General features: G+C 62.8%; 1 protein-coding gene across 2 annotated transcripts in view; it reads right to left on the reverse strand.

The window, feature by feature from the left end:
• Positions 1-2,910: 2,910 nt before the first annotated feature.
• Positions 2,911-22,206, reverse strand: part of KIAA0930 (KIAA0930 ortholog) — a 38,811-nt gene continuing 19,515 nt past the window's right edge. Inside the window, exons 2-11 of one of the 2 annotated variants that reach the window (XR_007153889.1) lie at positions 18,774-18,925; positions 14,917-15,042; positions 14,735-14,812; positions 14,278-14,379; positions 12,783-12,923; positions 12,240-12,434; positions 9,361-9,523; positions 7,956-8,114; positions 6,593-7,426; positions 2,911-6,386 (exon numbers count right to left, since the gene is read on the reverse strand). Coding sequence is in view for 1 of the 2 variants with exons in the window: in XM_047866238.1 (XP_047722194.1) it covers positions 7,386-7,426; positions 7,956-8,114; positions 9,361-9,523; positions 12,240-12,434; positions 12,783-12,923; positions 14,278-14,379; positions 14,735-14,812; positions 14,917-15,042; positions 18,774-18,925 (1,157 nt within the window). In the remaining variant the exon portion in view is untranslated. Of the gene's footprint in view, positions 7,427-7,955; positions 8,115-9,360; positions 9,524-12,239; positions 12,435-12,782; positions 12,924-14,277; positions 14,380-14,734; positions 14,813-14,916; positions 15,043-18,773; positions 18,926-22,206 lie in introns of both variants that reach the window. The other variant, XM_047866238.1, reaches the window with a different exon arrangement.

Raw genomic sequence — 22,206 nt, forward strand, 5'->3', positions numbered from 1 at the left:
AGAGGTGTGGGGAGGCAGCGCCCAGAAGCCCCCAGGTCGCAGGAAGATCTGGAGGTGAGGACAGACCTACCCATCGGCCCCCGTGCGTGCAGGTGAGGCCCCTTCCAAGCCACCGGAGTTCGCCGTGTCGGATTCGTGTTTTCACAAATGGGCATTGCGGCGGGGACGGTGGATGGTCACCGGCCACCATGGGAAGCACTGCGCTGGGCGCGCTGCCCTCTGCATCCAGTGCCCGGGCCGACCTCCCGGACGGCCCTGCGGTGGGGTTTGCAAAGCCAGGGGTTTGGGCAGGTGAGTGTGTCTCTTCCACGTAAGTGAGCGGAGCTGGCATCTGTGTCCGCGTCGTCTGTCAGAATCTGAACCCTCCTAAGGATATTTTAAGACTAAGGACCAAAATGATCAAGAAAAAAATACACTGAGGTTATAGAATTTGCAGTTTTCAGCGATTTGGCAAACCGCCCTTGAGGTGTTCACAGATTAAACTGCAGTAGTCGTTAGGATACTGCTGTGTCGTCGGTCCGGGGCTGACTCCGCACCAGGCTGTACCGGGGGCGTCACCTGGGTCGGTACTGGGAGGACCGACCTCCCCGTCAAAGTAGCACTCCCAAGCTGCAAAGGTCCAATGGGTGCCATCCGAGCGACACAAGAGGGTGCTTTCTGAGGAGGGAGCCTGTCCCGGAAATGCACCAGCCCTACTGTAGGCGCTCGGGACGGCTGGGTGAGAACAGGGTTCTCAAAAGGGTAACACCTGGGAACTTGTTCAGCCTGCAGACCCTCGGGCCCCTCCCCCCCGACCTGCCGGAATCGGAGCCTGGGGATGGATTTTGCTCTGTGTCTATTGAGAAATTCACGCCTGGAAGTACAGGATCCAGTCGGTGTTGGTACAGGCGCAGAGACGTGCAGCCATCACCACTCGTTCTGGAACGCTTCATCGCTGACCATCTGGGTTTCCTCCGGTGGATAGGCCCGAGCGTGAGAACTCCTGGGCTGTCTCCCTCGTGCTCCCTTAGGACTTTTGTTTAAAGATAACCTAGGAGATGCCCTTGGGGCACGTTTCAGCAGGGCGACGGCCGGGACTCTGTCGACAGGAACTCTGGCAGCCTCTTCACACGCGTGTCCCCACCCTCTGTGCACCCAGGGCGGGAGGTGGTGAGCCCACTTTGTGGCCGAGAAAACCCAGCCCCCGCTGCCACGCGCCTGGGGAGACCCAGAGCCACGCAGGCTCTGCCCAGCGTGCCGCTCGGAGGCGTGTGTGCACCTGTCCAAGGACTCCACTCACTGGCTTCTGGAATGGACGAAAGCCTTCTGAAACAAAGTTGTTTATTCAAAACGATAAAGTTCACTAAAAACCATGGTTGTTTCCAACTGAGCAATCCAATTGTTGTATTAAAGTCCGGTTCCAAGATGCACGACCTTAATCCACACATAGGAAAGAAATCCCTTGTCACACCCGTCGGCTTTTGTAGAGGCCAGGGCAAGAGGGAATCAACGAATCTGTGAGCGAAAGAAAGGATGCCTTTTGGTTCCTCGTCCCCCCCCCCCAAAGCCAACACTTGCCCTTCTTTAATTTTCTCAGCTGTTCTGTCATTTTAACAGCCCAACACGAAGTCCACCATGTCCCCCGTTCACCATGTGTATATACAGTGGACTATGTTCTTGTACCAATGAATTTCTCTTCCGTTTTCCCCTCCTCCCAATATAAAATTCCCAAAGGTCTGTTCTTCCAATCGACATGTTCTTCTAAGCTAGGACATGATGATCCCTAAAAGTTAATCCAGGGCGGAAAAAAGAGCCGAAACGGCAGCGTTAGCCCTTCAAGGAGGAGCCAGTTCACAGGATGAGTTCACTGCAGGGAGCCCCCCAGACAGCCCCCTCCAGACACCTGTTGAAGACCTTTCAGGTGACTGTTTAAAGGCCTTATCTAGCAAGAAGGGGGTTGGATCTGGATGGCAACCAGGACGTTGCCTTTTTTTCAGCTCCTAGACCGCCTGCCATCAGCACGCTCTCACCCGGGCTGCCCTTGGTGATGCTGCCTCCGAAAATTCTGGTGCAGGTGTTTCGAACGTGAAGACTGTCAGAGGGGTCACCGATGTGACCGTTCTCGCCATATTTCTGGATCTGCGTGTGTGCTCCTCTCAGACCCCCCCTCCCGTTTTCACTTCCTGTCCCATTGCTTCCCACCGTGGGAGCTGACGCGTGCTCTGCACCTTAGACCCAACTGAGAGTCTGTTGGCGCGTGGGAACAAAAAGCCCCAAGACGTGGAGGCTGCCAACCTCTGCGACCGGCCGGCCTCAACCTCTGGCGGGTAGAGCCCGCTTGAAAACAGGCAACACGCTCCACTCAGCGTGATTAACTGCAGAGTCTCAAGGCAACAGAGAGCCATGGCCCAGAAAGCCATCTTCCCGGAGGCCCAGCAGCCTGTCGAGAGCCTGCAAGCCTGTCCCTGAACTTGGGACCCCTCACTCTGCCCCTACTCACGTTCCCGCTGCCATGAGGGCTTTTTTAAGAGTTTCTCTAGAAATTAAGTGTGGGAAATCTGATGGTGTGGCGGAAGGGCGTGTACTGCTTCACGGGGACTGGAGCTAAACAGAGACATGTCCATTGGGATTTGTTTTTGCAGATAACCACCTCTGCCCAAACCAAAGCCCCGGGCACGCCAGTCCGGGCCTGAGTCCCCAGCTCCAGGAGCCGGCCGGGGCCCTGGGGTGGATGCCGTCCGGCTCCGACCCTTCCAAAACAGGATTTGTGTGAAAGCTCCAAAAACAGTTGAAGAAGAAATCTTTGGCCGGGTAGGGGTGGGGGGGGAGGCAAATTAAGGTTCAATCACCGAGTTTCTCGAATTGCTATAATATCCGTATTTAATTTGAAATTCCCATTAAGGAAAAGAAAATAACCAAGTACAGATCCACTGGAGGAAAACACGGAGGAAAAAGAAATTTAATATCCAACATGCAAATCAACCTTCAACAGAAATGCAAAACCCGCACAGCACAGCTCACAGCCAACCAAGAGCTGCTCAGAAATGGTTTCTGTATACCGAAGATGGGTGGCCCAGAAGCTGCCGCCGCTGCTGCTATGGAAACGCCACGGACAGTCAGATCCTAACGTGTCCAATGATGCCGTCGTGCTGTTTTTGCTAAAACAGGTTTTGTAGAAACCACGTTACTCAAGCCTCAAGGTCGTGAAAAGAATCTCAACAGGTTTTTCTTTGCAGGGTTGAGTACTCTCACACAGAGTCCGTCTGGAAACCAGAAAAGGTCCCTATTTACACCCAACCCGCCCCCCCCCCCCCCCCCCCCCCCCCCCCCCCCCACCGCGAGCTGAGGACGTGCGTAAAAGCACAAGGAAGGTAAGAAGGACTGAAAGCTTCCCGCCGCTGCCACCTCGGCAGAGCTGGGGCATCACCGTTACGTCTGGTCTCCTGCGCGTCAGGACCGGAGCTGCAGAAATAAAGGTGCCCGTTTGCCTTGGGGACTGAGGAAAACCGCAAACTAACTCTCTCCGTGCATCTGCGGCTTCCTCCACTTCGGGGGGCTACCCGCCGTGGCGCTTTGAGCCCCGCCCCAGGCCCCTCGGCAGCCTGGCGGCCTGGCTTCTGTGCGTGGGAACCAAGGGGTTCTCCAGGCTGTTCGTTCCGGAGGTTCAGAGAAAAGGCCAGAGGACTCCCTTCTCCCCCGAGGACCAGGTCAGTGCCACACCAGGTGGAAAAGAACAGAGGAAGGCAGCCAGAGGTGACCCCCCCCCCACACACCCAGGCCGACTCAGGCCACGGGACCGGGAGGTCACTTCAGGCTCACGCTCTGGGGGAGGTGTCGGCCGGCCCTTGCCTCCCTCTCTCCCGGAGCCTGTGTCCCCGTCAGGGTGGCGATGTGTTTTAAGAGAATTCTGTTTTCTGCCACAGAGACGAGAAGCAGCCTGAACAGGAAGAATCAACGTCATGTCAAAAGATACTTGGGCTTGAAACTGGCTATGAAACCCCCATTCTCGCTAATGTGCAAAACCGCCCAGAACACGTGCCCAGGCAGAAGCTATCCAGGCTCGTGGAAGACGCTGGCAGCCTCTTAACGTGGGACGCCTTTAAAGAATCTCGGCCAGCGCCTCCAGACCTCCAAATTATGACAGGGTCAAATGCAGTCGCGTCAGTCGTTAGAATTTACCGACCGCACAGGGCCCACCTTCTGGAACGTCTTTTAACAGGGGAGAAAAAAGTTTCACCATAGGGTCTACTGGCTAGACTCTATGTGAGGAAACCAGCAACAAGCCTCCGTGTGGTTCACTGCCATTGCTCGTGTAGAACAGAAACCTCATTTCGGAGGGTCTGTTCACGGTCCTTGAAAAGCCCAAACGTTGGCAAGAACGGGCTCTTCGGAAAACCCTTCCGTCTGCAAGTTGATTGGGCTGCAGAATATTTTCCTCGGTTTCTTATTCGTTGCTCTTTGTTGACTATGTAATATCATAAATAATACTCCTTTTTCTGACATACTGAGCCTCGGCTGTTTGTAGAAGCAACGGGCAGTTCCTGTAAGACCTCCGCGTGGGAGACCAAACGCTCCCGCAGCTTTGGAGGCGCTAACAGGTGGAGTGGAGGCGACACACCGTCCATCGACTCTGGGACCGTGACATTTCTGGTCAAGAGAGAACGTTCTCGTTCATGGCCCAAAAAGCGACGCCTCGTTTCTTCCCAGGAAAACTGTACTTTGACTCCAGTTCCCATTTGAGAAATGCACGCGTGCTCTGGTCATGCCCGCGTTACACAGGAGACGGGCACGCTTCGGCAAAAACGCAAGATGGCCTTGCGAGAAGGCAAAACCGTACCAACGCCAGGAACACAGCAGGACCAGGGCGCTGGGGCCCCGGTCTCGGCCCTGTCCCTTGTTACTGTTACTTTGCCACTGATGTTGGTCACTTTGAAAAAATAAGCCACGGGGGGACAGCTTACTGCCCAGCTACCACGTGCTTCTAAAACCAGCATGTCCTGCAAAGATCGAGAAAGGTGGCCTCCACGACGCGTGTCTGTCACGGCGCGGTACGGCCGGGGCCGGCTGCCTGGATGGGACTCCGGCTGTCGCTGTGCGGTTTCCTCGCCCGCAGGCTGGGCGTGACGACAGCACGGTGCCCGCGCAGGCTGGCGCCACCTTCGTGCTGGATGGAAAACAGCCAGACCGTCGTGTGCATCCGCTCGTGTGTGTCACAGATGAGGGGTCGTCTCCAAACACCACCGTTGCACACATTTCTAGGACCCGCCAAGCACCTGTACGCGCACGGTACCATCACTAACCCTCAGCTCGCCTGTGACGCACACGGGCAGAACTCACGTGTGTCACCTTACGGAGGAGGCGTCTGGTGTGCCCAGGGGCCCTGAGGAGCGGGGGCTGAGCCTCAGGGCCTGGTTCCAGCGGGGGGGGGGGGGGGGGGGGGGGGGGACCCTTTCGTGCCCCTCTGGACTTCTGCGTGGGAGCTACCTCACTCTTCCAGGGGAGAGACGTCAGGACCGTATTTCTCCCGAGACCTGAGTTCCAGAGTCTTAAGACCCCAGATGACCAGGGAGGAAAAAATTCCGAAGAAAAAGCTGTACTTTAGCCACCCTAGACACAAACCGGGGAACAGCGTTTGGGTCCCCCGGAGAGTACTCCTGGAACACGGGGCCGCGCTCAGGGGTCTGAGGGGCGAGGCCCGGCTCTGTGCTGTCCTGAAACACTGCTCCGGAACGCAAAGTCCTGAGGCAGCTGGGATACAGCCAAGCAGGAGCTGGGCGCTGCGAGAATGCGAGATTGTTCCAGCCCAGCCCCGGCACACACACATACACACATACACACACACACACACACACACACACACGGGTGCTGGGGGGCGGGAAGGCATCCCAGGTCTACCCCCGAGCCGAGCCGTGCAGGGTGGCCGCCCGACCCAGTCGTACACTGCAACCCTGGAGACTTCGGTGAGGTAGGTGGTATCAGCCCCATTGTACAGGTGGGCAAACTGAGGCAGAATGAAACGCAATAGCTTGCTTTTAATAACAGCATACAAAATCTAGAGAAAGCCCCAAAGCAGCCCCTGTTCCCAGAGCCCAGCGCAAACCCTTGGAGCGTGCGCAGAATGGAACAGGTGGGGGCGAGCCCCTCCGGCCCCTTCTCTCCTCGCAGAGAGGATCTCTACGCACGACTGGAAACCCTCACGTGTTCCTGGGGACTTCAAACAAAACGACGTGGCGACAGAGACCCAGCTTACAGTTTATTCCCATGGGGGCAGGGCACACGCTTCCGCTCTGGAGAAGGCTCGTGGTTCGTCATCACCGGCAGGACTCCCAGCCGGAACCAGGCCGCTCACGCCAACCCACCAGACCAGCCGCGTGGAGGCCAGTTCCGCTTTGCCTCAGTGAGCTGGTCTGAGAAACGGGACCAGCACACTCAAAGGAAACGAGCTCCAGGAAACACCCCATCCCCTTCCCAGCTCCACCCCCCCCCCCCGCCCCGCCCCAACCCCGGCCCTGGGATGGGATGGAGGTTCTACCCAGAACCTTCCCGGGAGGGGGCCGACTCCACCGCACTCCCCCAAAACACTCTTCTCTGTCTGACGACCGAGCCGTCCCACCTGCCCTCAGAGTCCAAATTCTGCGGGTCACGCCAGCCGAGGCGCAGAGCGGGATTATCTCCAAGGCGGAGGTGTGTGTGTTGGTGGTGCTCTTTGGCTGGAAGCAAAGGCCGTTCTGGCAGGATCGGGGCCTGTCTGCTCAGCTCGAGGCCTTTCTGGAACCAGGCGTGGGGTGAGGTATTCCCAGCCCAGGGCAAAACCCTCAACAGCCGCGTGCCCCGTTTAAAACCTCGCGGTAACCCATTTATAACCAAGCGGTGAACGAGGGAGGGCGGACGGGTCGGGACTAACTCGGACGCCGGAGTTCACCGGTACAGCGTTACAGACTCTGAAGCCAGTTCTCGGGGAAGTGTTGATGGTCCGACACACTGAGTGCCCCCGACCGGGGTGGGGGGAGTGGTCTCTCCACCTGCGGTCTGTCCGAGCGTGAACGTCAGATCCGTAGGTCTGGACACACGCCGGGCGCCGGCCGCTCCTCTGCTCTTCCAGCCTCTTGGCGTCTCTGGGCCTCTCTGGGTGCCGAGGGCCCCCCAGAGACGGGCTGGGGCCGGGGGAGTGGGGGGGGCATGATGGCGGCTGGGCACAGGGGCGGGAGCAGAGCCAGCAGGGGAGGAGAAAGAGGCACTTCAGTTTGGGCTGGTGTTCGTGGAGTCGGCCCCGGCCCCCGGAGTCGAGCGGCCCCGCCTGGCTGGGCTGTCACAGAAGACCCCGGTGGCGGTGGACGGGTAGGCACTTGGCAGCACGCCCGGGGCCGGGCAGGGCTGGGGGGGCTCCGCGCGGGCTCTGCACACGGCTAGGTCATCAGGATGGGCTTCTGCCGCACCTCCAGGATGTCTAGGGCGGCGGGAGGGGGCGGGCGAGACCAGGAGGTGAATACCCCGAGCGCTCCGTTTCCGCGGGCAGTCCCCGCCAAGTACTTCCGCGCGTTTCCTCGCGCGCCCTCCCGGGGCTGCGAGACCGGTCGTCCCCATCCTCCAGACGGGAACCGGCCTCGGAGCAGCTGCACAGCCCAGCCATGGCCGGGGGGGTGGGGGGGAGGTGGGGGGGGGGTGGGGAAGCGGGGCTCCGTTACGGGCCAGCCCGAGTCTGGAGCCCCTGCCTGGCCCCAGGCGCCTCGCCCCGCCCACCCGTGGCTCACACCCAGGGGCCCGCAGTCACCCAAGGGGGACAGGAGGAACCTCCAGAGAGCTGTGAGAAGGGGCCCCATCCACAGGCCTCGACGGGAGGCCGAGAACCCAACACGGACACCTGCTGATGGGCTCTGGGCTGGAAACAACAGGACGGGGAAGGACAGCCCCAGGAGCAGGTCTCAGGTCGGCTACGGAAAAGCCATCCGGTTTTCGGCCTCCAGCAGCGTAGTTACCTGTTAAAATCCGATGCAGCGGCAAAGTGACGTAGGTCAAGTGTGCATAGAGAAGGAAATTTCCATCCGCTCTGTTCAGCTTCAGCCAGGACCCAACCAGGGACCGCCCCGTGCCAGACAGGGACCGAGACCGCAGGTTGGTGGCATTGTGCAGATCCGCTGCAGGGGAGAAGGCCGAGTCAGGGCCCCTGGGAGGACCAGGGGAGCACCCCCCACCGCAGGCGGCTGCCTAAGGGGCCGGTGCGGCCTCTGCCGCAGCCTGGGCCCTTGACCGCCAGCCCCTCCGTGCCCCAACCTACCGCAGAGCTGCCCGCCCCTGGCCTGTGGCTGCCCCACTCCCTCCTGCCCGCCCCTCCAGCCGTCCCTGACCCCCCTTCCCCATCCCGGACAGTCTCTTCTGCAGGGCCTGGCTCATCGTCCCCCTGTGTTCTCTGCTTCCCCGTGGCCCATCTGTCACCGGAAGTGGGCCACCAGCGTGCAGGGCCCAGGGCGAGGCTGGGAGGCCCCACCCACTCTGATGGATCACCCAGGGAGGCAGGCTGGGGTGCCTACCAGCCCTTCCCTACTGATCTGGAAAGGAGCCAAGGTGGGGAGGGTGCTTTGCCCAAGCACACACGAGCAGGTCGAGGCTGGGGCCCTCTGTCTCTGGGCCCTGGCGCTCGGAACGAGGACGGCCCCAGCTCCGGCCAGGGGCCACCCTTTCACCCCTGCAGGGCACGCGCCCGGTGCCCAGCACCCACATCTCATCTCCGGGAGCCAGCCTGCCTCCTACAGCCCCTTCCCTGCAGGGACCGCTCAGTGCTACTCGAGCCTTCACATCTGATTCCGTCACTCCCTGCTTAAAACCTTCCGATGGCCTCCCGCCCTCGCGACGTGGGGCTCGCTGGCTGCGGGGCCTGCCCCGGCCGGGGAGACGGTGGGAGGTGCAGGGCAGCTGGGAGACTCTGCAGGGCACGAGTGGGCTGGATGGGGCCCCCACAGACCCAGGCAGAGACGCCCGGTCACCACAGGCGGGGAGGTGGGCCCTGAGGAGACCCTGACGGTCACCCCCGTGCAGGCTCTAGAGGGAGGGCACTGAGGAGGAGCACAGCGGCAGCCTGAAGTCACCAAGTGCAGGAATCAACCAGAGAGCTCCTCTCCCACTAGGCGAGGATTTCTCGGACCCTCCGTGGGCAACAGACCATCGACATCTGGAAAAGTCTGCAAACCGACGGTGCCTCCTATTCTCCACAGAGCGGGAGCTCCTCAGGGCAGGGACTTCTGTCTGGCCGTCTGCCCGTCCACAGCTCCTCCCCAGCCCTGACGGGCACCCGCCGGCTCTCCAGCTGCGGACGAGGGACGAGGGACCGAACCGCGAGGAAACACGGCCGCGGCTGGCCCTCCGGGCAGAAACGGCCGCACTCACCCCCTCCGTTGTCCTCCCGGAAGAACTCCTCACTGTCGTTGGCCGAGTGAGACTTCTTCATCTCAGCGATCCGGTTCCGGGGCACCTTCCTCTTGAGGGACGGGGAGAAGAAGGCGGGCCGGTTGTTCCGCTCCGGGGTGGGGGGCGTGCTGAAGGAGGTCACCTGGGAACAAAGAGCCGCAGTCACGGGGCAGCCCAGGGACCCCGGGAGGGCCCCGACCCCACCCACCGGAGGGCGGGCCTTCCTGGGGCTAGGCGGGCACCGGGGGCCGGTCCAGCTCGAGGGAGGGCAGGAGGACCTCGCTGCCAGCTCTGCCCAAGGGGGGGCCAGCACAAAGCCCGGCTGCGGACGCTGCCCGAGCCCCCTGCCACGGCACACGGATCCACGCAAGCTTCCCAACCAATCCGCCAGACGGGAGCCCCATCGGACAGATCGGTAAACTAAGGTGGGACAGCGACCTTGACCCGCCCAAGGTCACCCAGCAGGAGGGGAGCAAAACCGGGGTTCAACCCGGGTCTTCAGCCTCCTAAGCCCTTCACCCCAATTTCTTCTCGGCTGATAAGCCCCCGTCCCTCTCGGCCCCCGCACCCTTTCGAGGAAGTGCAATGGCGAAGCAGCCAACACTTCCGTCCCCTCGTCTCTCGTAACCACACCGCTCAGGCACCAAACGTTCTGGACACCCACGCGGGGCCAGGCAGGCGCAGCACAAGGGACAGACAGGCACACGACACCGGGCCCTGCCCTCAAGGAGCTCACAGTCTGCTGTGGGGGCGACACACTCGGAAAGCGACAGCCACAGACTGAATGCTGGCTGCTGAGACAGAAAAAGGGAAGCACAGGATACAGGGGGGCACAGAGCAAAAGGGGTCGACAGCCTGGGACATCAGGAAAGGCTTCCTGGAGGAGACGCCGCTTGAGATGGGTCTTGAAGGACGAGTAGGAGTTCGCCAGGTGAAGAAGGGGGGGAAGGGCGTTCCAGGCAGAGGGAACTTGGCCCATCTCCTCCCTCCTCCCCACGCAAACAAGAATCTGAGGAACAACGTGAGCTGGGACTGAGACTTCAGGAGCCCCATCAGCCTCCTCGTCACGGCTTCCGACATCCAGCAAAGTCGCGGCGGCCGCTGGGCTGCAGACGGTCCTCCCACAAGCCAGGGAAGGTTTTTAAAAGATAGAAAAAACAAAACAAAACACCAGATACCACAATACACACACAGTCTGTATTTGTCATGAGCTGGTTACAAAGGACCCCTCTGGAAAAGGGGGGCGAGCGGCAGGAAGCACAGAGGTGGCGGGGGGCCGGAGCAGTCCCCAGGAGGTCAGGCCCCGCCACCGGCACCTGCATGACCCTGGCGGGTCCCTTCCCTCGACCCCGGGCCTCCCTGAGACTCTGAGCCAGGTGCCCTCTCCTTCTCCCCCAACTACCACCCCGGGAGGGAGGGACTGTCACTGCCACTCGATGGATGGGAACAGCAAGACTCGGGCAAGTCCAGTAACACATCTCTCTCTGTTCGCGAGGACTTTCACATACACGTTCTGCAGGGCCGGGGAGAGGAGTCAGACTCCTTTTCTCCGCCGTCAGCTCAGAAATCTATCAACAGCCTCTATTTCACGGATAGGGGAAGCCTCCGCTTGGAACCCCCACCCTGGTCTTGGTAAAAAAAAAAAAAAAAAAAAAAAAAAAAAATAGCACTTATTATGTTTATTTTGCTTCTCAAACACATCCGTTGCAGAAGGAACGAAACCAGAAAGGCTACGAAGGAGAGAGAGAGACACCTGCTATCTGGCTGCCTGGGCATAGGCGCGGCTAACAGTTTTACACTATAAAGTGTAGCAAACACAGGCTTCCTCCTCTCGGGCACGTCAGCACTAAGGGCGTTCTACGCCCTTCAGAGTCACTCTCCCAAGCAGGTCAACAGCCAGTGGTGACTGGTGGCTGGGGAAGCACCCCTGAGGTCACGCCCGAGTCAGGTGTCCGCCGTTCAGCAGCAACTCTGAGCCTCCCACCACCGCGGGGCTCCCCGCTTCTGGATGGGAAGAGACCGGTCCCAGGTCACGCGAGCAGCGGTGCCCGGGTTCCAGCCCACGGTGTCTCACCCCCAAGTCCTTTCCTGGAGGCGGGCTGGCCAAAGCTGTTTCCCGGCCCCTGGCACCCTCACTCACCTCACCCCTGCCAAGACCCACAGCCCCGAGCGGCAACCCCCTGCCAGACCCAAGTGGGGCCAAAGCAGCCAGCGGGTTGCAGACTTTCTCCCGCCCGAGCCCTGGGCCCCACGGGAGGCCCTGGGAATACAGCTGCCACCGACCTCGGCTTCCCACCCCTGCGGAAGGACGGTGGCCTAGAAAGGACGGGGTTCAAAGGCTCCGTGCTGCCACCCGAGAGCCGTGTGACCTGGGGCAGCACCAGTAAATCCGGCAAGCAGACAGGAACACCCATGCCTACTCACGGGCTGCTGCTAGAGTTCAACATGTACGACACCTCGTAAACCGGTGGGCCAGGCCGAGGGAAGAGCTAGGCGGCTCCGCTCATCCTCACAGGGCAGGAGGAGAGGCTAACTCATCGTCATCCCCAAGGCAGTCCCCAGGGAAGGCTGGCTGTGTGCCCACGCTCGGCCAGCGTGTCCCCGGAGGCAGGTGCCAGGACCAGCCCGGGTTCCCCTTAGGCTTAGCCCAGCTGCAGTTGGCAGTTCCGGGAAGCTGGCCCACGCACGGACCTGCTGTGTGACCTCGGGCAAGTCACTGCCCTCTTTGAACCCCGGCCTCCTCACCCGAGGGGTGGGGTGATGCCACCTACCTCACCGGGGGGCTGTAAGGACCAGGGAGGCGGTGGGAAGCGGATCCGAGGGACGGGAGGCCCCTCCCCGAGCTGTGCAGCCCTTACCCGCTCATGCATGGGTGAGGCCGGGCTGGAGTCCTCTTCCGTCCCGCAGGGGGATGTGTCACCGGTAGACACACGGCTGACTGCCATCTCAGCGTGGCCCTTGCCCTGGGGCCCCTTCATGCGCACAAACTCCATGTTGTTGTACTTGTAAAAGCCGAATGACATCTTCTGTGCCATGCGGGCAGCCACACTCACCTGTGGGCAGGCGGGGGACGGCCTGAGTCAGCGCACGGAGGGATGGGCTCTTCCTGGGGACACAAGTCACTAGTGTCCTGGGAGGGGCCAGCCTCGGGACGATGCCCGGCTGCAGGACAGCAGCCTGTCCACCCGGTTCCTCCCCGTTCCCTCCAGCCAGGGCCGGCTTCAGGAGTGTGGCCTCCTGTCCCTCGGATCAAGCGTGCCCGGATCAGCGAGGAGGAACATTAACGCAGGCCCCGAAGCACCCAGAGGCGCGCGGGGCCACAGGTGCGGAGGAGGGGCGGTGACGGCACCAGGCGGAGCCGGACCAGGACAGAGGGGCCGCGGGGCCACCCGCACACGTACTCGGTTGTCATACACTTTCTTGAGTGCCTCGTAGCGGATGGAGCCCTGAAAGATGACACCCTGGAACATGTTGGTTTTGTCACTGGCCACCAGCTCCACACAGACCATCTCTCCTTCCCCCACTGTCATGTCGCTGAACACCTGGGGTGGGGCACAGAGGAGGAGAGGGGACAAGTGTCAGCTGCCCACCTCCCAAACCACTGGCGGCCTCCCAGGCCACCACCCCTCCCTTGCCCGGGGCCGCCAGGAGGAGTGCTCAGAAGCTCCCATCCGGCAGGGGACACAGATGTCACGCTGTTCGCCCAGGGCCGCAGCCCCGCCCCTGTGGCACAGGGACCAGCACAGGGGCGGGGCGGCCTAACCGTGGCGGGGGGAGCAGGGCCGGTGTCTGGCAGGGGGAGGTTCACGACAGTGACTCTGGGACAGGAAGGGGATGCGCCACCCGCTGGCCGCTGGGAGGACGATGATGCTCATCGCACGCTCTCACGTGGAGTCGAACGGCGCGCGTGGTCCGTCCGTCCCGCTGTCCAGCACGTCCTTCCCTCTGGCTTCGGGCACCCAGCCCCAGCCCCCCCACCCCTGCCCTCAGGAGCACCCGGAGTGGCCATCCACCTGGGAGACCGGTCCACAGGGGGCTCTGCATCCTGTCACTGCTCCAGGAGCTGGTGCGCAGACCCAGCTTCCAGGTCCACAGGGGGCTCTGCATCCTGTCACTGCTCCAGGAGCTGGTGCGCAGACCCAGCTTCCAGGTCACCCAGACTCAGGTTCAAATCTTGGCTGTGCCACGCACGGGCTGTGCGAGCCTCGAGAGGGCACTTCGTCCCCTGAGCCTAACTAAGGCGGTGCTTCAAGGCACCATGAAATTGAGGTGAGACCCCGCAACATGTGCTCCCTTCCCTGCGAGCCTTCCCTGGGGTCCTGGCCACCTGCAGGCGAGTACAAGCACCTCGGAGGAGGAGAGCAGCTGGGCAGGAGCGGAGTGGGGGCAGGTGCGCCCGGTGCTCCCTGGGTGAGTCACTTTCAGGTGCGCCCGGTGCTCCCCGGGTGAGTCACTTTCTGCCGCGCGTCCCAGTTTTCCCAGACTGGCCCAGAAACTTCCGAAGCCCGGCCCCCCTGACGTCTTAGCATCCCAAGGCAGGGAGGCACTGATTTGCAGTTTTCACGGAGACACTAATGACTCCTGCCCGGGCAGCCCTTTTTATAGGCGTTCATGACGCATCTTTCTACCCGTGCGCTCGCTCGATCTTCGACCCCGACGGGTAAGGTAAGCAGGACGCATGATCGGGACGCTGATTTTACAGATGAGAAAACAGGCTCAGGGCTAGGGGGGGCCCCCCGGGCCCCAAGTCCAGCACCAGGAAGAGGGGGAGCCGCAGGGGTCGGAGTCGGGACCGCCCTCGCCTGTCTGCAAGCACGTGAGGCCCCAGGGAGGCCAGCTTTCCGCGCCCCTGACCAGGAGCCCGAGGGGAGACGTGGCTGGGCACGTGTGGCTCACCTCCTCGAAGCTGTCGATCATGAAGAAGATGTTGGGGTAGCTGATCTTGGATTCTTCGCCCTTGCTGTCCATGGGGTGTTTACTGGGGGACGCGAACACTTGCTGAAAGGAAGGAGACGTGGAGGGCTGAACGAGGCCCGACCCCCGCACCCAGGCCCACAGCCACTCGAGGGACAGGTCGCTGTGGTCACGCCGCTCAGGGCCAGGCCAAAGCCAGGTCAGGTCCTACGTCGCTCCGCCAGGAGCTGCTGGGGACGACCTGGCTCTGTGAGCTCCTTGCAGGCGACACAGGACCCCAGGAGCCGCGAGGCTTTCTGGTCAGACGTTCACCTCGAGCCAGGGAAGGAGGAGGGGGCGGGTGGTGTCCCCCCACCAAAACCCTGAGCAGCCGGTGGCTGCCACCTCTGGGCTGCGCTGGCCGTCAGGAGGCCCGCGGGCCCTCAGCCCCACTGCTTACCTGGGACTTCTTCTTATGGATGTGGATGTCCCCCCCATCGGCGCGCGTGCACACGGCGCATGTCACCATGTAGTCCAGCTGGAAGAGAGCGCGCAGGACGGCATGCGTGGAGGGGACTGCTGTCCCTCGGGGCCTACGACAGCCCTCCTCCGGGAGCCCCGCCCCCCACTACACCCCTGTACCTTCTGCAGGATGAGATTCAGGCAGACGCTCTCCTCCCAGTCAATGTCAGGGTCCCCGAGGCCCGGCAGCTTCTTGGAGTCACGCCGGTACACCTCCACGTCCACCTCGGGCTCAGTCTCTGCCAGCTGCGAGGATGGGCACGGATGAGCCTGGCCGTGGCCTCCGGGGCTCTTCCCCCCCACCCCCGCCCACTACCGGGTGGGCAGGTGTTCACGCGGACGCGGACTCCAGCGATGCGACCCCCGGGCGGTCAAGAAGTGCGCCCCGGGGCGGGGGGGGGGTGTCCCTCGGGCCCTGCAGCAGGACGTGGGGAGCCCAGCCTCCCGTCCCACCCACACGGCTTCCGTGCAACCTGCCTGTAGGGGGCTGTCCACCCTGCCACCCGCCACCACCGGCCGAGCGCCGGAAGCCCCCCTCCCCCCCCCGCGGGTCGCTATGGCAACCGGGTACCAGCTCAGCCGCAGGAAGGGGGAGGGGGTGGGCTTGCCGCAGAGAAGCCGCAGCGCGCAGGCGCCGCCGCGGAAGCGCCCACACTGCGCCTGCCCAGCGCTTTCCTCCCTTTCTGTTCCTTTGGGCGGTGGGGGCGGAGGGGCTGCCTAGGAACTGTCGGTCGGCTCTCCCCGTGTGTCCCTCCCTGCCCACCCTGCACCCTTGAGGCCCGCAGGGTCTCCCCACATCGCCGCCCGCCCCCTGCCCTCCCAACACTACACACTCCACCCAGTCCGCTCTGGTAGGTGCTTGGCGCCCCCTCCAGCTCCACGTGGAGGTGCTGGTCCCTCCAGCTCCACGTGGAGGTGCTGGTCCCTCCAGTGGGAATGCCCTTGGGCCACCGTGGTCCCCTCACTCTGTCCTACAACGCTGAGGCCAGGTGTCACCGCCTTCTTTTGTGGGCTCCCCCTAAACCCACCCCCGCCCCCCGTTCTTCCCACTACGACAGCACCGACCGCCCTGTGTCCCCGGTTGTGCCGTCTGTGTGTCCCAATAGACTGCAGGCCCCCCGAGGGCAGGGCCAGGTCTGAGTCACTTCTGTGCTCCCAGTACGGAGGGGGAGGGGCCTCTGCATTTGCTCACTGCGGTGTTCAATGGAACATTCTAGCATGGGGGCAGCTGGACTTGCCACATGCTCCCCAAACCTTCCCGAGAGTTTGCACTTGGTCCCCAAACTCCTCAGTCCTGGATCCAAGAAACTTTCCTTCCCACCTCTTCACCTGCCCCCCTTGGGAACATGCCTGGGACCTGGCCTCTCTCTTCTCCCGCCTGCCTCCCGGAGAGTTCAAGGCTGGGTAGGGCTGAGAAAACCACCTCTAACCAGAGCTGGGGCCTCCCCCCCGCCCCAAAATTCAAGGTCCAGCTGCGATCCTTATTATCAGAGCCTCTGATCTGAGCAGGTGGCCTTTGGGAAAAGACTCCCAATGTCTGCAACGTGAACTCCAGCAGAGGCCGGCAGGCCAGACTGGTGCCTGCTGGAGGGCAGAGGCCTCCACTGCGGTCCCCTGGCGGCGTGCCCTTGGGCAGAATGCTCGGTGGTTCCCGTTTCCTCTCACGTGAGCCTGTGCCCCTGGGCTGCGCTGAGCGACGAAAGCATGCCCACAGTGAGGGTCACAGCCAGTGAGGCTCCCTCGGTGCTCACCACCCTCTCTGCCAGGGGACTCATGTGGTCACGCCATCCCACACGTCTGGTCTCCCGGGTGTGTGCGATCAGAGGACCCTAACCTTAGTGTACATCTGCCCAGCCCCCTTCCCCCGGACAGGCTGAGCCCCGGGGAGGAACTGATCGGCCAGAGTCACATGGCAAGTCACGGGGAGACAAAGCCGGAATGGCGGATCTCCCAGATGCACCCCCCCAACAGGGCGGGCGTGGTGACCCGGGACTGAGGAGCCCTGGGCCAGGCTCCCGAGGTGCTCAGCTCATGGACCTCTCCACCAATACCTGCCCCCGCCAACTCCACCAACTGGGGCCTTCTCTTCGTCCCTCCCGGAGGGCACCCCCTGCCCCACTTCTCACCCTGCCAGACTTGGCTCGTCAGGTCCCGTGTCCCCGCTGGCCACGCCCCCTTCTCCTGGGACCCCCATCTCTCCAGCCAGCCACTCAGGGCCTCCTGCTGGTCCCTCTGGCTTCAGGCTAGCTCAGAGCTCGGCCCCAGGCCCTCTGACCGGCACACCTCAAAGTCTCCCTCCGCTTCCCACACATGCCTACCGCCCCAGGTGTCATCTCAGAGCCAGTGGTCCTGACCCGAGACCCTGTCCCTGGTCTCTCTGCTGACTTTCAGACAGGAGATCACCACCAGAAGACATCGTCGTCTGATGTCCCACGGGCACCTAGCACTCAACCTGCCCCACACTCAACTCCGTCCCCCTGCGTCCCCTCCTGTGAGGGCACCGGACTCACCCTGGGCCCAAGTCAGGGACCTAGCCCACATTCAGTCACCTGAAGCCCTGCTAGTTGAGCCCACTTCCTTGGCCTCCCTGCACCCCGCCCACTGACCACACCCCTGCACCCCACCCACTGACTGCGCCCCTGCGTCCCGACCTGATGTCCGTGCCCCTGCACCTGACCCCTCCCTCGTTTCTGCTCCAACCCCTCCAGCCCGAGAGCCTGCTAAGTGGCATTCTGACCACACCCCCTCCTCACTTTATCAGAGCTTCAGGGATCCGCCCCAACTCCTGGCCACGACCTTCAGCCTCCACACGGTCTGGCCTGCACCTACCTCGTTTCGCCCCCCACCTTTCTGTGCCCAGGCCGCACGCTACCACCCACGGCCGCCTGAATGCACGGGGCTTTCACGCAGCCACAGGCCCCCCCTTTGGGCCATCGCCCCTCCTGCTAGGGAACCTCCTTCCACCCTTGCGGACTCACCTCACCCAAGTGGCCTCTGCCGACCACTTCTGCCCCTTCCAGTCACCGGATTTACCGTGTCGCCCGGCTCTGTGTGACGCACTTCCGGGTACACAGCCGGCTGCCGCGCCACGCGGATGCCCGAGGGCCCCGCCCAACCCTGGGTCCTCCTGCGTCGGCTCTCAGACCGCCAGCACCCAATCACGGCGTCTCCTTTGCGGCAGCCACCAGGCCTGTCCGTTCGCAGAACACCTATGCTGTGAGTGCCACGCTCGCCCAACAGGCACACGGCAGGGAGGGGGCTCCCCGCACTTGACACACGGGCCACAGCTCACAGGCCGCGGCCGAGGGGTCAGAGGCCACTGCACCTGGAGTCGGGTCCGTGAGCTCCAGACCCGCCTCCACAGCCCTCCCAGTTTGGGGCAGAAAGGAAAACGACGCATTTCCACGTTTGGCATACAAGTCGCTTAAACATTTTACGAGCTAGCAACGTTTCTGAAAAACACACAGACATGTGCGAAGTCTGTCTTACAAACTCGTCCACGCACTTCGGTTTAGTGGAGGGAACGCCCTAGGTGAGTCACGTCGCCTCGGAGCCCTTGGTCTCCCCGTCTGACCTGTCCGGTGGCGGGGAGGACACGACAGGTAACGTGTCTGCTGCACGCTAAGGGCTCAGACCTGCCAGCATCATCTCTGAGCTGCGGCATCCTGCCCGTGGCCAGGGCCGACCCTGGCCCCCGGGGTCAAATCTCTGCTCCGTTGGGAGATGCCGGCCAAATCACCTCGCCTCTGAACCTGCTTCCTCGAAGGTACAATTGTGATGGAACCTCTGCCCTTCCAGGGTCACGAAGACCAGCGGGCGAGTGTGGCCGTCTCCACGCGGCCCCTGGCACCCAGCAGGTGCTCCGTGGGCATCACTTTCCCCCGATCACCTGCGTGAGGACTGCAGGGAGGCCGACGCGGCTGGCTAAGAGCGGACCCCGCAGGGATGCGGGGCTGGGGCCGGAGGGGCTTGCTCACCTTCCTTCCGTCCACGCCGCCCTCGCTGCCCGCGTATGCCAGCTTCCGGCGCACGTAGAAAAGCATGTCGTCCTGCCGTGGCGCCCACTTCTCCATGAAGTAGGTAGAGAACATCCACGTCCAGAAGACGATGCGGTCATCCTTGAAGCACCCTGCAGCGGGGAGGCCAGAGAAGACTGAGAAAGGTCGGGCCAACCCGGCCCTGGCGTGTGACCTTGGCCAAGCCCTGTCTCCCCCGCCTTCTCCGCACTCCCAACCCCCAACCTGCATGTCTGCTTGGAAATCTGCTGGAGCTCTCTCCGCGATGCGCTAAGCCCCCTGCTCCCTCACCGCCACCCCCACCTCGGCCAGGGGACCGGGGCTCAGGGACACCTCCCAGCAGGCCCAATGCCTCCACCCAGCAGAGCCAGAGAGCCCCGGCTCCCAGCCCCACAGCCCCGGCGACTCAGCGTGGATGAATCAGCAGCTTCAGAGGGAAGGGAGGCCCTGAGGAGAGTCAGCGTCACCGCTGTCTGGGCTGGGAGCTGACAACGGCTCAGGCTCCGGAGGGAGCTCAGGCAGGCTGGCACCACCCTCGGCCAGCATCCCCCACCCCCACCCCAGGCTGCGGCAGTTCCCACGGAGAACCCGACTTAAAGGAACAGCCCCGGCCGCAGGCACAAAGCAGGGAAGGCGTCCACCCCCTCCCTCACCCCTGCACACAGCGGAGCCTTTCACGCCAGATCTGTTCTTGCCTGATCTTCGGGCGGGGGTGGGGGGGCCTCTTTCTTTCATTACAAATACTTTTTCTTCGGGATACGTAAATCTGTCATCGTCCTTCCCGCACGAGAAGTCGCCCAAGCGCTCTGGTGGGAAAGACCTGGGTGCCCGCTCCAGCTCTGCCACTTGCTGGGTGACGGCAGGCAGGCTGTTTGGGACTCTCTGGTCCGTAGGTTCCTCACAGCGAATGTCGACTGACCGAGAGCTGCCCGGGAAGCGGCACATACAGAGCCCGTGCCTGGCACAGAGCGGGGTCTACGACGGTGGGCTTCCTTCCTTTCTGGGCAGACCCGACGAAATGTCAAGGTACCCGACAGGGCTGCTTCTCACGAACTCAAAAGATTAAACTGTTGCTGGTTTCTTCCTCTCTTTTCCAGAAACTACTCCACCACTGTGACCTCGTCCTGGGTTTGGGATGCCAGAAAGACCTAATCCCCACCCCTAGAGATGGGGAACCCGAGAGCCGGCCGGTGCCGGCCCCCTCCCCCAACACAGGACTGTGGTCTCCCGTGGGGTCAGCCGTGAGGCTCTGGAAGACTGAATCGCAGAAAACCCCGGGCTTTTGTTCATGTCAGCCACACCGAGACCAAAGAACCGGGGCTCCAAACCAGCCTCTGCCCTCTGCCAGGCCGCCGCCCGCAGTCTGTGGCCCACCCACTCCCATGCCCTGCTTGGCTCCCAGAGGGAGGAAGACAGAAGGGGGCTTCTGATCGGGGGTCCGGGTCAGGGAGCCTGCCCGTCGGCCCCAGGCTCACCGGCACCAGGTGGAACCAAGCCCACCGGGTGTCATCACTGCTTTGAAATTCCCACCACGCCGACCTCAGGCACTACGGGTGCCCTGCAGAGGCGAGGGGAGGCGCCCCGTCAGCCCTGGAAAACTCCCCAGAAGCAACTCTGGCCGTGAGTTGCTGGAGTCGCGGCTCAAAACCCCGCCACCTGCCACGGAGAGGCAGAAGCTGGCTGTCAGCGTCCTTCCGCGGGGGATCCCTTTTCGTTGTGCTGACACAAGTCACCCGGCAGTGACCCGGTGCCAGCTGGGCACCCAGTCAGTGTCAGGGATGACGAGCAGGCCACCGGCTGTGATTCGTGACGCGCCTGCCACCTGTGGGTCGTGGGCGAGGAGCCCCACGTGGGGGAGCCCTTCAGCAGTCACAGCGCCCTGTCTTCACCGCCCACCGCACAGGAGAAGAAACCCACCGTCGGGAGGTTCAAGGACCCTCTCAAGTTCACAGTTAGAAGCTGATGCAGCCGCAGACCCCTCGGACCCGCACTCAGGCTCTTGACAAACGCCCCCGCGCTATGCTGGGCAACCCGGCGGAACGAAGGACCCGGATGCCCGGTGAGCAGCTGTCGCGCCCGAGGAGCACAGAGGACGGAAGGCTTCCCGGGCGGGGGATGGGGTCTGGCTTCAGGAGGAAAGTTCCGGGGCTGGCGCAAAACAAGCACCCGTTTGCCCTCGATAGAGGGGCGCAGCGGGGGCCAGGCGAGGGGGCCCCCGTTTCCCTGCTTCACGGCGCTAAAAACACTCTGGTCGCACCCCGTCCACCCCGGCCCAGGAGTAAAGTCCGCAGGCCCCGGAGCCTAAAGCAGACGGCCGGCTAGTAGTTCACGCCTCGTACGAAGGCTCGGCCCAAAGCCCACCCTTCCGGGGTCCCCCACTCTCCACCGGCCACACCCAAACCTCTCGGAGGGGACGGTGCTGGGCCCGGCACGCAAATGCCCCCCACCAAACCCCCAGCAGCCAGGTGGCCGGCAGCGGTCTGTGGGTGCCACGCTCCCAGCCGTCCCCCCTCTCCCCGCAGCCCCCAACCCCCAACCCCAGCGAGCGCCACCTCTGCTGGGACACAGCAGCTGCCACTTGCACTCCCTCCTCTCCCCCCCCCCCCCCCCCCCGCCAAGAGCCCACCCTCCACACCACAGCCACGGGATCTTTACTGAAGGATCTCTTCCTGCCCCCCTTAGAACCTTCCCCCGGAATTCAGAACAAAACCTAGAGTTCCCACAACCCCCCCGGTGACAGTCCCGCCCCTGCCCGGCGCCAGCCCACGCCTCCACCTGTCTGCCCCGGGACCCCTGTCCAGGCAGGTCCTCGCTGCATTCCGGTTACGGCTGAAATGCTGCCTCATCACGGAGCCTCTCCTGACCCCGCATTACTAACGTGCCCTCAGGGTTCTTCCTGTCATACCGCATCTTATTTAACTGCATCACGACCATCCTGCCCCCCCCCCGTGTCTGCATTTCTGGCTGCTGTCCGTCCTCCACTGTAGGAACGCATCCCGGGAGCAGGGACGTCGTCTGGATCCCCACGGTCACCGCCAGATCTCGGAGCCCAGAAAAGAGCTGAGGACACAGGAGACGCTCAATAAATGCTGGCAAAAATTCATGGCTCATCCCAACCTCAGGCTCAGTGAGGTGGGCAACTCGCCCTGGTGCCCACAGCAGGGAAGTGGCCCAGTCAGGACCCTCCGGCTGAAGCCCGGGCCACCTTCTGTCAGCCACAGGTCCCGGACTTAACAAGCCCCAGAGAAGCCGCACTTGCTGGGCTCCCCAGGGCCCAAAGCAACGACTCCATGGTGGAAGCAGGACGAGTGCGTGGGGCAGGTAGGCCTACTGTGTGCACCGAGCAGGTGCGATGGGAGAGAAGAGGAGAGGGCTGACCCTCGCCCAGCCTGCC

Source organism: Prionailurus viverrinus, chromosome B4 (assembly GCF_022837055.1).
Source record: "Prionailurus viverrinus isolate Anna chromosome B4, UM_Priviv_1.0, whole genome shotgun sequence".
Taxonomy (NCBI): domain Eukaryota; kingdom Metazoa; phylum Chordata; class Mammalia; order Carnivora; family Felidae; genus Prionailurus; species Prionailurus viverrinus.